This window comes from Eptatretus burgeri, chromosome 7 (assembly GCF_056783735.1).
Source record: "Eptatretus burgeri isolate ZD-2024b chromosome 7, Ebu_testis_v1, whole genome shotgun sequence".
Classification (NCBI taxonomy): Eukaryota; Metazoa; Chordata; class Myxini; order Myxiniformes; family Myxinidae; genus Eptatretus; species Eptatretus burgeri.
The window spans coordinates 32,843,113-32,860,293 of NC_140967.1; the positions used below are offsets into that span (position 1 = coordinate 32,843,113).

Here is a 17,181-nt window from a genome sequence, read left to right on the forward strand (position 1 = left end):
CATGAATGAGATCCTCAATGAAATCAGCCGAATTTCCAAAGGATTTTGATCTGACAACTCCATTAGGATATCCACAAGATCCATGTTGTTGGCTTCAGCCTGAGCAGGCATTTTCCTTTGTTTTAGAGCATGATCACAGATTTTTCCCTTTCACACTGGCATGCATAAATTGGGTAGACGTACATTCTTAGGTGCCTTGCTGTACTTACGAATGTTGAATTTCAGTCCCGTTTGTCAGTACATTAGACGATAACAGCAAGTACATACAGTGCTAATAGAAAGTCTACACCCCCTTTCAAATTTTTCTCCTTTTGTTGCCTTCTAGCCTGGAATTAAATTGCATTAAAACAGACTTTTTCCACCTTTATTTATGCATCGTAACCCACAACTTCCACATAGAAAACAAATTCTACAAATTTCAGAAAATTAGTTAAAAATACAAAACGAGAATACCTTGGTTGGATAAGTGTCCACCCCACCCCCCTGAGTGAATACTTGGTGGAAGCACCTTTAGCAGCAATTACAGCTGTTAGTCTGTTGGGATAGGTCTCCACCAACTTTGCACATCTTGATTGGGCAATATTTGCCCATTCTTCTGCACAAAACTGTTCAAGCTCAATCAAGTTGCATGGGGAGTGTTGATGGACAGAAATTTTCAAGTCATGCCACAGATTTTCGATTGGATTTAGGTCAGGGCTCTGACTGGGCCACTCAAGGACATTTATGTTTTTGTTCCTTAGCCACTCCAGTGTAGCTTTGGCTGTGTGCTTTGGGTCGTTGTCATGCTGAAAGGTGAACTTCCGATGAAAGGTGAACGAATTCAGCTTTCTTGCAGAGGGCAGCAGGTTTTCCTCCAGGATTTTTCTGTATTTTGCTCCATCCATTTTCTCTTCCCTATACTGACAAGTGTCCCAGTCCCTGCCGATGAGAAATATCCCCAGAAGATGATGATTCCACCACTATGCTTCACAGTAGGGATGGTGTTCTTTGTGTGATGCGCAGTGTTAGGTTTGCACCAAAGGTAACGTTTTGCATTTCAGCCAAAAAGTTCCATCTTGGTTTTGTCAGACCACAAAACATTTTTTCCACATGGCTTCAGAATCTCCTGAGTGGTGTTTTTGCATACCTTCAAACGGGACTCAAGGTGGGCTTTTTGAGTAATGGCTTCCTTCTTGTCACCCGACTGACAGGCCAGATTTGTGGAGTGCTTGGGATATTGTCACATGCAAACAGTGACCAGTCTTTGCCATAAAGGCATGCAGCTCTCTCAAAGTTGCCATTGGCCTCTTGTTGGCCTCTCTGACCAGTCTCCTCCTTCGTTGGTCATACAGTTTGGAGGGATGGCCTTATCTAGGCAGGGTCTTTGTGGTACCTTACACCTTCTACTTCTTAATGGTTGTCTTGGCTGTGTTCCAAGGGATATTCAAGTCCTTTGAAATATTTTATACCCATCCCCTAATTTGTGCCTTTCCACAACTTTATTCTGGAGGTCTTTTGAAAGCTCCTCAGTTTGGAACTCACGGTTGAGTCTTTGCTGTGAAATGCACCACCCAGCGGAGGAACAGCTGATTTTTATTCTGAAATAATCAGAATCATGACAATTTAATACAAGTGGAGGCCAATTAACTTGGTGTGTGATTTTGAAGATGATTGGTTACACCTGAGCTAATTTACAATTGCGATTACAAAGGGAGGGGGGGGGAGGGTGGATACTTATCCAAGCAAGATATTATAGTTTTGTATTTTTTACTCATTTTCTGAAATTTGTATAATTTGTTTTTCATTTGGAAGTTGTGGGTTACGATGTGTAAATAAAAGTGGAAAAAGTCTGATTTAATGCAATTTAATTCAACGCTACAAGGCAACAAAAGGTGAAAAATTTGAAAGGGGGTGTACACTTTCTTTTAGCACTCAAATTCAGTCAAAATAAAATACAGATTGTAAATGTTGTATATAAAGAAATTGATTCAAGACTTGTGCCACCGTTGACGTAGTGGCGATTAAATCGCCTGATCTAACACGTTACATGAGTCCTGCCTGTTATATGTGTCCTTTATGACATCATTAAAAACAGTAAGTTTCCTTTTTGGAATGATTTTAAATTTTGTTTGGCTACAAGGCAGGCCGAGTAAAACCATTACCTCACTCCACTCTGCACATGTGTAATCGGGCCAAATTCAGAGCCAAAGTACTGCAAAACTGCATGTTTGTTTTCTGATTAATGTTGCAGTTAGTGTTCAAAATATAAAATTCAATTTAAATTGGGTTGTTCCTCGACCATGAACTCGCTTTTGTGGATGGGCAGACCAGAGTGAACCAATTGCTTCACCCCACTTTTTGCTTTCCTTGCGTGGAGTAACAATAATAATAATGATAATATTACTACGGGGGCTGGCAGGATGGCTGAGAGGTACCCACAATCGCCTCTAAACTGTCTAGTCTGGAGCATGTTCTGTCAGAAATCAGCGTGTTTACCGCTTGCCAAGCGGCTTGCTTGATTAGAAGTGCTGAAGTTAGTACTGCAATGAAACCGAGTGCTCGGCACCGCTTAGCAATATGGCGGTCTCCATGGAAGCAATGCTATCGTGGTACTCGAGCAAATGCTGTCCGGGCCATTATTTTCAGATGTACTCGATCCTATTGTGACAACTTCCCCAAACAAATTGATTTTGTTGGTAGAGGCTGTAGATTGTATTAGGAAGAGGTAAAGAAAGATAAATAAATGGGGAGTTTCAAGAAGGAGCCCCCCACGAAGCTTATCTATGGACCTTACACTGCATTTTGGGGAGGGGGTGTGAGGTGTTTGGCATGTTTGCAGATTTTAAAGAATTAGGATCAAAAGTCGAACAATAAAAAATATGAACTGCACATGTCAATATTGTCCTCTGTGATCGCAAACTTGAAAATATAGCCACTAATGCTTTTGAACTCGACTACGGCAATTTTTGCTAACATGCGAAAGTGTTCCATTCTCAAGCACCTCCCTTTATCGCTTGCTCCACTTGCCAAGCGGCTTGAAAAGTGGTTCATACGGAACAGCTTGCTTGGCAAGTAATAGCAAGCCGCTTGCTAACGGAATGACCCTGGAGCTGAATCTTGAGTTTGGCTACACCTTGGTGTGTTAACTTACCAGGAAGGGGTGGGATGGAGGTTGGTGATGCTTTTTTTTTTTAACATCATAATTTTTGTGTTCGCAGAAACCTGCTGCCTGTGTGTGCAGTGTGTGTGGATGATTGTACACGTCCTCTCGTGTTGCTGCCCTACATGTGTTGGGGGAATCTCAAGCTTTTCTTACGTCAGTGCAAGATGACAGAAGCAAACAACCCACAGGTAAATAGCAGCCATTCTCAAACTGCTCTGTCAATGCATTTTCAGCCAAAAAAAAAACAAACCTTTTAAAACTCCACTCTTCAAGGGATCCCAGGTTCAAATCCGAAAACCTATGGTTGTGGTTGAACTGCGCTGTGTTGATTTGTTCCATTTTCTGCAAACAGGCATGTAATGTAAGGATATGCAGTATACGGAACATTAATACAGCAGGAAGTCATCTGGCCTTGTCCATATGTAATCGACATAAGAAAAAGTTGCTGTCTCCTAATGTCCTTCTTCTGTATGTACGAGTTACTTGTATGTCCAATCTCTTCAGTAAACCATAGGTAATTGATATAAAAGCCTTTTTTCTCTCAATTTGATTGGCTTCCAAGAAAGTAACCTACGTTTTTTAACCTCCCTACTGAAAGCAAACCCCTTTTGTAATTTTACCTAAGAAATACGATTCACCTTCGTCAAACAACTTTCAAAATCTTTGCTAATGCATCTGTGCAAGTAGTGAATGGAGCTTTATGGGTCATGAAACTTCAGAGAGACATCTTATATATTATTTCCGAGTTTGTGGTTTCGTGTCGCGCTATCTTCGACTTTGTTCTGTGCTCGAGTAACGTGATATTCGGCTTACATTATCTCAAAGACCATATGAGGTGCAAGGTACAAAAAAAAGTAAATAAAATGGTTCTGAAACAGTGAAATCGTGCCAAAAACGGTTACTGTTACCTTCTCACGATCACGTCGGTTCTCGGACATTACGGTGCAAATTATACCAACTACAAAACAAGGGTTCCACAATGACAATACCATAACCCAAAACATTGTGTATCAAGAAGTACTTTGAACATTGTATTCCACTTACTGCATTAAAGTAAAATTACTACTGATACTCTGCATCAGTTCCTTTCTCAAACACGCCCACCCCAACATGACGTGCAGAGCGCAGGTTATGCTAGTTTCATTTACATTAAAGAAATGACAAAAAAAAAACAACCTCCATCACCTGAGCCATTTTCACCTCTCTTGTGCATTTCAAATCTTATATAATGTCACACTTTCATTCCTGGAGAGAAAACGTTTAAAGTTACACTACCGCCACCATCTTTTCCCCCACCATCCCCCCACTCCCTACCTGAGAGCATCGTTTGTTACTTGCAAAATCGAAGATTTTTCAAGTATATTGGTTAGTCGATTTTGTTATTCTGTTTGTCTCTGACTGTCTGTCGCCGACAGGTCACAATTCTAAACCGATCATCATGAAACTTTACCAAGTTGTTTTGGTCGTCTCAACTGAGAAGCCTATTGATTTTGAGGTCAAAGGTCATCTTGAGGTCAAATTTCTGAAATCGTCATTTTTTTTCATCCGATTGACTTGAGATTTGAACAAGATTTGCATATTACATCATTGAATTTTGAAACCAACTATTTTTGAGGTCAAAAGGTCAACTCAAGGTCAAACTTCTAAAATCAATTTTAATCGGAAAAATAATCAATTTTCGTCCGATTGACCTGAACTTTGATTAATACTGTGAATTTCAATCTTAATGAAATGGACAATTTGATGTATCCATGGCAACCTTTGGAAGAGGGTGAGGGGGGGGGTGGATTTTGCAAGTGTCGTGCTCTACGCGATGTCTTTTTCTTGTTTCTTTATTAGTCTGGCAAAATGAAAAGCTTCATCACCTTTTTCTCAGTGAGTGAAATGTATTTTATCATTTTGCTTCATTATTATTGTTGTTCTGGCTAAGATCTTTCCTACAATACTTGACCAGCTGAAGTTTAAAAGATAGATTTGGCCCGTTCTCATCTCGAGCGATTTATCAAGACATTTTTGACGATTTTGCAATTTTTCTCACACTATTCGTGATAGAAGTAGTTTGCTAATGAACCTGATTGCATTTTATTATTGCCTTAGTGATCGAAGGTTCATGTAGGAGCTTTGTACGTATTCCATGTAAAAGAAGAACTCTAGTCAACATCAGTAAACCTTAACATGAGGTTTCCAAAGTATTGGTGGATAATAGACAAAGTCGACATAGTTTGTGCAATTTGAATCTGGACTTTCAGTATCATGAGAGCACATCGATGCGAAATGAAGTGTGTGAAAACACGAGATACCGAATCCCTTTGGAATTGTAAATGCAGGAAAAGGGACTAAAGATGAATCCACTCACTTGCCTCAGTCTTTTATTTTTCATTATTTTGGATATTATTGTTGTTATTCAACAGATGGGGTTTGAAATGGAGGAAGGTTCTACAATATTGTATCCTCATTTTCAGTAGCTTGCTATATGAGAATATATGCAATAAGAATGTCCATTTTGATGGAAGAAAAGAAACTTAGATTTATACATTTACTTGCTGGAACCAGTGAAATTTGAAAACTTGGAAATATCACCCCCCCCCCCCCCCGTCCCCAGGAGCTTTCCGTGATGAGGTGTGTGTGTGTGTGTGTGTGTGTGTGTGTGTGTGTGTGTGTGTGTGTGTGTGTGTGTGTGTGTGTGTGTGTGTGTGTGTGTGTGTGTGTTTGTGTGTCCATCCTAGAGATATGCACACACAACCTCTAAGCTTTCTCGCCTCGGTTTGAATCTCGACCAACGCTATAAACTGTCATCTCAGTGTTTCACAGGCAGGGTGATTTATCAACGTGTGCGCCATCCCTCAGATGAAAGTTAAACTGGTGTCCTGCCTGCTGGCATTAGGTGGTGGCCATTAAAGATTCCGCGGTGTCCTTCGAGAAAAGTATGCGAGCTATTGCCGGCATCATGGCCAAATTCCAGATTCCTGCCCTCACCTTGATCGAATGTCGAGCTTGACCAGCCGGTCAGCGTAAAAGACTTGTGCTTAGCTTTCCCCAGCCAACCCAGCAAGAACGAGGGAATAATTGTGGCCGTTAAAGAAGAAGATACCTGTAAGACAGGATTTGCATTTCATGATGCCTGTATATGACTGTCCTTTGTACTAGTAACAATCGTCTCGTTTTTCTCTCATCCTCATTGCGGTTTGTGCAGCCAAACTTTCTTGCTTAAGTGGAAGGGATAAAAAAAATGCCACTCATCTCTAAAGTATTACCAAAAAAGAGCATTCGGATAAAACCCCTTAGTGGAAAACACTCCCTCCTCGACTCTGCCGAAGACGCGAACCGTTCTGTTTCAAAAGAACTCTCTCTAAATTGAAATCCTCCACTCTCCTGATTACATTTGATCTTTTTTTTTTCCTCTCTTCAATCATACAGACACATTGCCTTTATGCTTTCATTACTCTCTCTCTCTCTCTCTCTCTCTCTCTCTCTCTCTCTCTCTCTCTCTCTGTCTGTCTGTCTGTCTGTCTGTCTGTCTGTCTGTCTGTCTGTCTGTCTCTCTGTCATATGTGGCTGAACTATATCATCATATCAAATGCAAATAAGTTTAAATTGTTAATTGGGGGGTTGGGGGGTTTGGCGTGGGGTGAGGTGGAAGTGGGTAGAAGTACAACTGTGAAAATATCTCATTTCCTCACTCGATTTCAACTATGTTGTACGTCATCTATTGTGACGAGTATTAATATATATATATATATATATATATATATATATATATATATATATATATATATATTATTCTTGGAATTGTTATCCGCTCGAATGAAGATGTGTTCGGTCGTGAGATGGTGTAAGACTTGAACCCTGTATTTGGTGAGAATTTCCCATTTCTCCGATCGATCCTGTATCTACTGTGTTGCACACTGTGCTCTTTCAACATCGAATAAAGTTAAGTGCAGTTTTTATTTTCTATTATTTCGTAAAAAAACTACACATAAAGTGGCTGCATGTGGGTGGAAAACTCTTGAAGGTGCACCACAGGGAGACATTGGCAAAGTGATGTCCTGAATGTCAAATGAGATGCTCGCAGACTCGTTGTGACAGAAAATTTAAGTTGGAAAATGGGGAAAACTAGTGGAATATAGCCACTTAAACTGAAGGGTGATGGTTTTTTTTTTAATTTATTTTGTTGTCATTGCTGCGGGATCTTGTGTGGAGCTGTGGGAAAGCAGACGGGGTTTGTCCCGCGGACACACTGGAGAAGATTTGAAATATCAAACTCATTCACAGTATCCTGCCAGTCTGTGTGCTCACATTAAAGGCCTTGGATTCGATTTTGAAAAAAGTTTTTTTGTTTGTTCGTTTCTATGATACTCAATCGGGTGTACTTACACATATGCTTGAAAGGCAGAATAATTTTCTGGAGGTATTTAGTCTTGGCAAAAAGAAGCTCTGTGGTGGCGTGTGTCGACCCTTGGTGCTCACTTGTTTGGGTTTGATTCGGCTCGATTGCTCGGAGCAAGGGTTTTGGTCGACGGTCGGGCCCTGCCTCCCAGCAAGAGAAAACGGTGGGCCAATCCCACATGCTTTGTGACCTGTGGACCTCATAACTAATTGGGCATGACAAAACCGTGATGACGGTGGTGATTTTGTCTGGGTGAAAGAAGAATTGTAAATGGGCAGCTTGGATGGGTGATAAAGCGGTTGAAGGATCAGGCAGGAGAGGAATCGAACAATTGGATGCCTTTGGTCGGAAACAAACTGACGATTTTTCCGCCTCAGCTCTGCGAGTGCCATTGGGTGCCCTGTCTGATTGCTCATGGCATGCGATGCAAGTTGATTAGCTATGTTTCAGAAAAGCACTTTAACTATGAAAAAAAACACAAAATGATAATTGAAGTATACCTGAAATGAGGGAACTGATTGGATCTTGTTTAATGAAAGGGACCCCAATTAAGGCTCGATGAGAATTACTATTTCATAGAAGTTTAGTTTAGCAGTACAATTTGACCTTTTATAAGGTCATGCATAAATTGAGCACATGTGTGCATTTTAAAATTTTTGTCTTGTTCTTTGGGCTTCAATTGTTATCAACCAATGTTGCACATCTTGTTTGAAGAATGTATGTACATGTACAGCAGATGTTTTTATTTTGTATTTAATTTCCTCCAAATCTGTATACAACAAGGTACCTTGTCTCATTTCCAGAGCCTTTCCCAGCAGGAGCTTGTAAGCATTGCTGTCCAGGTGGCCTGTGGAATGAGTTACCTTACAAAACGCGAGGTTGTTCATCAGGACCTTGCCGCCCGCAATTGCGTGTGAGTTTGGGTGCCGTGAGCCAAAGGCTTTGTAAAGTGGGTAGTGAGGCCTGCGGCCGGAGATAGTGGGGCGTGAGGGGGCTGCCGTGGGGAATTGGAACCGAGTGATGAGACGAAAACTGAGGCTCACGAACATGGAAAGGTGTGTTTGTGACATTTCAGCATCGATGGAAGCCTGGCTGTCAGGATAACTGACACGGCCCTTGCACGTGACCTGTTCCCCATGGATTACCATTGCCTTGGAGATAATGTGAATCGGCCGGTGCGTTGGATGGCGTTGGAAAGCCTTCTGCACAACTCGTTCTCCTCGGCCAGCGATGTGGTGAGAAGCAAATCCTCTTTTTCCATACATCTCTGTCTAGTGCATTGCGTGGCTCCGTGTGTAAGAATTACAGTGGTGATTCAAATAGATTGCATTAAATGCTTCTTGAGGGGTCTGTCATGGTCTTGGTTAGTTGAAGGCTATAGGAGCTACTTCTGGGTTAACGTTCAAGTGTTTTTTTAGCCAAATTACATATTGCAAGTCCAGTATTTACCATGAATGATAAATCTTATTACCATGACTACTATGAGGGTTATGTTTTACGACTCTAGGTGTGGATAAACAGAGGTTGGCGCCTTGGATGTAAACAGTCATCACTCATAAAACCTCTTTCTCCATGACATTCCAAAACCTCCTCCTCATGTGACAATCCTTACTTGTACAGATGACCTTCCCAGAGCAGCACAAGACCACACCGTAAATACATCCACTCGCTTAATCCAACAACACATGAAATGATTCAAACTCTGGTTTATTTTGAACAGAATCAACGTCTCACCAACTAAATCACCAATCTCTCTCATACCCCTAGACAAATGCTGAATACAGCAACAACCCAACAACAACAATATACAATCAACAAAAAACCAATAACCCCAAAATACTTGGAATCTCACTTGACCCTCACATGACCTTCACTAAACACATTCAACAAATGATAGCTAAAGTCGACCGAAAACTCAACACACTAAAAGCATTAACCAATACCAAGTTTGGTTCACAAAAATAATACCTAACCACTATTTACAAACAGTTTATCCGAACCATTATTAACTATTCTAGCCCAAGTTGGGGACCCACCATATCCAAAAGAAATGTGTCAAAATTTCAACTAATACAAAACAAACCACTCAGGTTATAGATCATGTCATCAACTCACCGATTATGGATCATCTCCACGTACACCTACAAACAAAATACTTTCATTCCAACACCACCTTGATATCAGAGGTACACAATTCATTGATGCCACTCAAGTGCTTGAACACCTGTGTCACCACTTGTCCAATGCCCCACCATCTCTCAGACACAAACATATCTCACCAGCAACTTACAAGAACAACATCTTTTCAAACGTATCACCGGCACCTCTAAACAGAACATTTCGGGGGGGGGGGGATATTCACAATCCCATCACCACCATCGCTTTGCAACAACACAATTATAAAATACTCAACGAACCACACTCCGTGATCCATCCATCTGAACAAACCCTCCTGCACTCCTGCAGAGTAATATTATCTGGACTCCGTTCCAGTTACCACCGAGCACTCAAAACCTATCAACACAAACACGATCCAACTCCGGACCCTTTCTGCCCGTGTTGTCACCTCGAACTTGACACTGTACACCACTTTTTTACAACTTGCTCTCGACTCGCACAATACAGACAACTATTTAACATTTCATCTGCACTCGATCTCTGTGGGAATCCGGTCGAAGTGGCCGGCTTCCTCGGGGCTGTGGGCTTCCAGTGAGGATGCCTGAGCTACTGATGATGATTATTTGTAAAACTAACGCATAAACGAGGGATATGATGGAGAAATCACCGAATGACTTGCATGGAAATCTTGTAATGTAGTGGTATTCTTACTGAGCCTGGTGTTGGCTCAACGGTTAAATGGCCGGCTTAAGATCTTAGGGTCCTGAGTTTGAGCCCCTATTGTGTTCGTAAAATAATACCAGGTGTGTTGACTCAGTCTGTCATCCTTTGGGGTTTGGCAAAATGAGTACCAGCTTACTGGGAAGAATGAGCCATTCACGTATCCTGTGTCGGAGTGGCAATCAGTCCAGGATTGTCCCCCTAGCCAATGAAAAACTGCCTCGGCAGCCTTGTGTGTCCGAAGACGTGAAATAAGTGGTGGTTCTTCTTTCTTCTTACCGCTTCATCCCCCAACCCCCACATTCCACAAGCAAGTACAAGGTCTTGCCAGGTCATTGATTTTTGAATATCTTAGCAAAGTGTAATTGATGCTTCTCTATGTACAGTGGGCATTTGGTGTCACCTTGTGGGAACTCATGACTCTGGGCCAGACACCTTATGCTGATGTGGATCCCTTTGAAATGGCTGCCTACCTCAAAGATGGATACCGCATGTCTCAACCTTGCAACTGCCCAGATGAGCTGTGAGTTCCCCCCCCTGACCCCATTCTTCTTTTCCATAGTATCTGATGCTGTCTGGGGGTTTACAGAGATTACATAAAGGAATTCAAGGCATCAAGTAAATTAATGCAAAACGTGCAATTTCAACCTGTGTTTTGAACTTGGGAACAACAATCTGTTTGCATGGCTTTCTAGGGAATGCTTATTAAAGGGACTTCTATGTAAGGAGGTCTATTTGTGTTGGTTGCTCGAGTTTGTTTGTCTTTCGGCACGATAAATTGAAAACTCTTTGATTTTAAGCTTCGGTTTTGTACCGAGAGTCAATTGTCACTGACTAGTCAGAATAGAATGTGGACCTGATTGGGATATGTCACAAATGGGTGTATAAATGAAAGTATCATATGGCTGAAATGTTTCGCTCATCTTCATGAGATCATTGCTTAGTAATGATTCAAATTTGAGCTACGATCAGTTGAGAATGATTGGCGATCAACTGCAATGCAAAGAGGTGAAGACACATCCCAGAGCAGAAATTGGGGAAAATTCGAAATTGGCAAAAGCAAACTTCCCTTGTGTCGGAAAAAGAAAGTTTATAATCTATGCCTAATACCATCATCGACCTACAGCAGTAAAACTTGGTCTTTTACAAACAGTAAAAATTGATTGACATGCAAACAGTCATGGAAAGATCCTGTCTCAGCAGAACAAAAAGAGATGAGAAGAGAAGCCAGGGATCAGACAGAAAACTAAATTCAATAACTTGTTCCTCACAATCAAAAAACAAATCCAGCTGAGCTGAATACTTAAAATGGACAACCAATAGATGAGAAACATTATAGGCTGTCTTGCTGGAGAATGACCTTGAAGAAACGGAATGAGAATGATGGTTAATATGGAGAGACAAAATTGAAAACAAGTTGCTGGAGTGCATTGTCCAAAAATTTCAGAAAATGGGAAAAATGGACGTGTAATCGGTTTATTTATTCTTTGTATCACTTAAGTGCGTTATCCTGTCAAGCTGAAAGTTTGTGGGTGCGTATAGTACGTTTGTTTATATAAAAGTCTTCCGATGATGATTTCAATTAGCAGCAAAAACAATTGCAAACGAGGAAGCATCTGAAAATGCAAAGCCCGTCCTTGTCTGCTTTGTATTCAGACTTTTTATTTTTCCTTACGCTAAACGTGACTAAAACAGCCAAAAAAAAAACATTGAAGATTTTAAGTGACCTTGACCTTTTGATCTCAAAAGCAATTGGCTTCGTGACCTAATATACAAACCCTGCTCAAATTTTAAGTTAATCGGATGAAAATTGACTTTTATGCAACCTTGACCTTTTGATCTAAAAAATATTCGGCTTCTAACTTTTAATTGGTGAACTAATTCAGTGACCCAATATGCAAATTCTTCAAATTACAGGGCAATCGGAAAAAAAAATTGCTGATTTTATGTGATGCTGACCTTGACCTTTTGACCAATTTATTAATTTGTCATTTCTATATTCTCATAATAAAGCTTTGTTGAAAAATTTGATAAACAAAACCTGAACCTGAAATGGTAAAAACAAAGTTATGGCCCAGGTACGTGTGTGTGTGTGTGTGTGTGTGTGTGTGTGTGTGTGTGTGTGTGTGTGTGTGTGTGTGTGTACATGCGTGCACACACGCACGCATACATCTCCCACTGCATGGGGGATGGGCTAATGAAAGTGTCACAAATCGTTATTTTCTTAACATCTAAAAAATGCTTACTCGTCAGACAAAATTTGCCTCAGTTGATTGGTGATGTCGGTGTTCCATTCCATTCTCAGCAGTTCATGCATTTGTCGTCATATATCCATAGCTATTACATGTAGAAAAGGAAACACTTGCACAGAACACCTTAACATCTTAAACAACCATGCAAGCCCATATAAGCTATTTGAGCACTACAAAGTCAAACCTCACGAAATGAAAAGCCAAAGAGTCGTCTCACTCGTGAGTCTATGATTGATCTTTCCTTGGTCTGTTTGTTTCTTCCCCCAATGCCCCCACCTTTTCCATCCACCTTTTTTCTTCTTGGCAATCTATTGCTGCCCATTCTCTTTCACCTCTCATCCATCACACATTTCTCTCGATGGTTCCTTCCTGCTTGTCCCAGATTTGCTGTCATGGCGTGCTGCTGGGCACTGGACCCAGATGAACGGCCCAAGTTCCAGCAGCTTGTGCAGTGTCTGACAGAGTTCCACGCTGCGCTCCTTGCCTACGTTTGATGGCGTGCAACTGATACCAGCTGTCATTGTTCATTTTTCAATCCCCATCTCTCGGGTTAAAAAAATAAATAAAATCAAACGCCGATCATTTGGAACGTGACCGCTGAATTCCGCCTATAGGCTGCAAACCACACCATGCGCTGTCTGTCCATATAACATTCCGCTATGCGAATGTTATGTCACGAATACATCGGCATCTTTATTATGCTGGACCAAAGCTAAGACTTAGCCCTGTTGCTGTTGGAAGCGGAACAGTCGTGTGCTTCGTATCCGAACCATCCAAGTATTGATTGGATGCATACAGACTTGAATGGAAATGCCATGTTATTTGTGTGGAGCAGTTAAGGCACCATCTGTTAAAAAAAAAAATTTTGAAAAATATCAAGCTCTACATTCCTTTGGGGACCTCCTATAATTCCAAGATGTCCTTTTGCTTGGCCACTTATGGATTCAATGAACTAGAAGGCAGTTAGAAGGAGCGATACATCAAGTCTAGAGCTGTAGGAGCCGGGAAGTGTGGATGCGAATTGAGCCGATCTGCCAATCGGAAAGAGTACGATTTGGAGTGTAATGTTCATTGCAATACGAATAAGTTAAATTATGAATGAAAAGACTGCATCGTTGACCAACTCAGCACTTTTTCGTGTGTAGAAAACGGTTGCCTCTTTCTCTGTTTTTTAAAAAAAAAATTCATTATTGTATATATATTTTTAAAATATCTATTTTTTTTTCTTCGAAAAACAAATTAAACAGACTTTGCCTGTAGAAGAATTGCCACAAACCAGTTTGATTGTGAGTTGTAACATTCTCCAGTGCAACGTTATTGTCTTACTTTAGTGCTGAGGTTCGGTGAGTTTGTTAAATGCCAGACGAGATGAGCGAAACAAACTTGCATTTTTGTTTTGTGCAAATGAGAATGAAATATTTTTTGATTCGTGTGAAGATGCAATTCATTTGAGTACAAGCGAAAGACACTACAGATTTACCAGGAATACCTCGAGTAAAGTTTAACCCAAACGTCAGTCGTGTACATCCTGCTGTGGTAAAGTAAGATAATTTGAAAGTGGATGTGGATAAGTGGAATGTATGACATATGCTGTGAACGTACGTAATGCTGTACATGGACTGATCAGCAAGTTCGTGGCCAGACATTGAAGCATCGGTTACTGACCGATAAAGTTATTTTTCTACATTCTTTATTTTTGGGGTTTTTAACAATAATTGTAACTTCATAACTGAACAATCAGTATTTTTATTTTTCTACTAATATGTTAGGCCATGGACTTATTGATCAACCCTTGTATCCTCAGCTTCAGACAGTTGAGACTTCCAGGTTTGAGAAAACGATGAATGAACGGTACAAACAATCCCACGATGATTAGCCAACGACCGATACTTACCACAGTCTTTGAAATGTGTGAAATACTTATGAAATACAGGTTCGAATGTCCAACTGATTGAAACTGTCACAAAAGGAAAAATAAATATAATTTTTTTTAATTGTAATCAGTCAGCCTCCACACTACGCTCTTCTTATTCAAGTGATCTCTTAAATGACATAACCCATTGTTTCCACTGCAAAGTGTCCTTTTTAATCGTTGGATTGCCAGCCATATACTTTTCAATATTTTGCAGATCTGTGAAAAGTTAGTGTTTTCTAACCACAGAACAATGAGTCGGTCCACTGTGTTTGAACCAAGTCATCTGTTGTTGCCAAGGCAATGGAAGGTCCTCTAGAAAGTGTCATTTCTGTTTGTTTTGTTTAACATTGAAGCTTAGAGATAGATGGGTGAGATTAATTTTGGGTTTAGGTTTCACCAGTAATCAGCAGTGGTGGCTACAGCAGTAATTGAAATTGCATGCATTTGATGAGTTTGTTCAGCATACAAACACGCATTCAATCTAACCGTATTCAAGAACCTGTTTCGCTTCACAAAACGGGGTTGGGGTGGTGGTGGTGGTGGTGGTGGCGGTGGTGGCGGTGGTGGTGGGGGTCAAATCAGGAGATTAAATTCTAATCAAAGTTTAATAATGAAATGCATTCAAGTGCATCTTTTTCTACTTTATTTTTTTTCCTCTATTTCTCCCTCATTTTCTTTCTTTTCTCTCGCGACGTTGATCCTAACGTATGCACATGCACGTGGTCACTGCACACTGCCCCTTTGGGTATCGATACTTGGTAATACCATTTGCTGATTTGCAAAAAAAATGTGATCATTTAAAGCAGTCAACAATGTTTTTTTTGTGCAGTTATTCAAACCACATTTTTCACAGACCTGCAAAATAACAAGTTGTACACATTGTGAAGTCAATGAAATTTTGGGAGGAAGAGGAGGAGGGGTTGGAGGAGTGGGTGGGGCTGTAGGGGGGGTAGGGAGAGGGGGTGGTCGTGCAATGCCGATTATCTTCTAGTCCATTTAAAAAAAAAAACTTTCCAGTGATCCAAGGCTCGCTCATGGTGCACTTTTTACATTTTTAGGTCATCTCTTCGAGCATGACCTAATAATATGGGTGTAGATGTCCTTCGATCCGTCCGTCCGTCCGTCCGTCCATCCGTACGTTGCGAAAATGACGATTTTCAAATTCTATCTCCTCCGCCATTTCTCAAGCGATCTTGAATTTGATTGTGGCATATGAATCTCTGGGACAATATCTAAATTTTGATCGGGCCTGATTTTCGATATTCGCTTTCGTTTTCGTGTCACGTGACTTCAAAGTTGGCAAAAAATGCGAAAATGACGATTTTCATGCGAAAATGACGATTTTCAAAATCTATCTCCTCCGACATTTCTCAAGCGATCTTGAATTTGATTGTGGCATATGAATCTATGGGACAATATCTAAATTTGGTCAGGCCGGATTTTCGATATTCGCTTTCATTTTCGTGTCACGTGACTTCAAAGTTGGCAAAAAAATGCGAAAATGACGATTTTCAAAATCTATCTCCTCCTACATTTCTCAAGCAATCTTGAATTTTATTGTGGCATATGAATCTATGGGACAATATCTAAATTTGGTCAGGCCGGATTTTCGATATTTGCTTTCGTTTTTGTGTCACGTGACTTCAAAGTTGGCAAAAAATACGAAAATGATGATTTTCAAAATCTATATCCTCCTACATTTCTCAAGCGATCTTGAATTTGATTGGGGCATATAAATCTATGGGACAATATCTAAATTTTGTCGGGCCGGATTTTCGATATTCACTTTCGTTTTCGCGTCACATGACTTCAAAGTTTGCAAAAACTGCCCTACCTTCAGGAGGCTATATATATTTTCTCGCAGAGATGACCGTCACTCCCGCACGGGGGTAATTTTATCTTTTATATTTACAAAATGTTGAGGTTGGATCATTCATTCATGAACGCATTCTTATGATAAGCATTTGAAGTATGTCTTAGTTTTCCATTAAACTTTGGTAGAGGAGAGGGACGATGGATATATATATATATATATATATATATATATATATATATATATATATATATATATATATATATATGTGTGTGTGTGTGTGTGTGTGTGTGTGTGTGTGTGTGTGTGCGCACACCAAAGTCGTAAGAAGGGGTTAAATTTGGACAAAAGAAAAGAGAAAAGGGAGAATAGATAAATGTGGGAAGAGGAGGAGGGGAAAGGGATGTACGAGACAGAGGTAGGTGGAAAGGGAGCAGGTTAACAATTCCATCACTTACACCTGCACATTGTGTACACAAACTCAACAGCAATGATGACAGGTGTGTTGTAAGTTGAGAGCAGTACTGACCTGTATAAAGCCTAAGCAAGTAATGTAAATGGTACACTTTGGAATCGCTGGTACTGGATTATTTGTGATATTAATTCGCACAGACTAAGCAAGCGTTTCGCTTGCAATCTAAGTGAAAGAGTTTAATTTTATCCAAAATAAAACAAATCGTTCCAGTGATGTTGAATTAGGTTATTCTTATTGCTTTCATATCATCCATTTTTACTACAAGTAAATTCATGTTGAAGAAAAGCATCATTGATCATTTCTTTGTATTCTAATGAATCCTAACTTGATGTGCAGTATTGTCACTTAATCGCATTAAT

The 17,181-nt window shown here is 40.3% G+C and overlaps 1 protein-coding gene across 2 annotated transcripts in view; it reads left to right on the forward strand.

Moving 5' to 3' along the window:
- RYK (receptor like tyrosine kinase) overlaps positions 1-14,622 on the forward strand; it is a 182,525-nt gene extending 167,903 nt beyond the window's left edge. For both annotated transcript variants that reach the window (XM_085887970.1, XM_085887971.1), the window contains exons 11-15: positions 3,198-3,330; positions 8,333-8,442; positions 8,605-8,764; positions 10,754-10,890; positions 13,002-14,622. In XM_085887970.1, coding sequence (XP_085744096.1) covers positions 3,198-3,330; positions 8,333-8,442; positions 8,605-8,764; positions 10,754-10,890; positions 13,002-13,113 — 652 coding nt within the window. In that variant the 3' untranslated portion in view covers positions 13,114-14,622. The remainder of the gene's footprint in view (positions 1-3,197; positions 3,331-8,332; positions 8,443-8,604; positions 8,765-10,753; positions 10,891-13,001) is intronic.
- Positions 14,623-17,181: the final 2,559 nt, after the last annotated feature.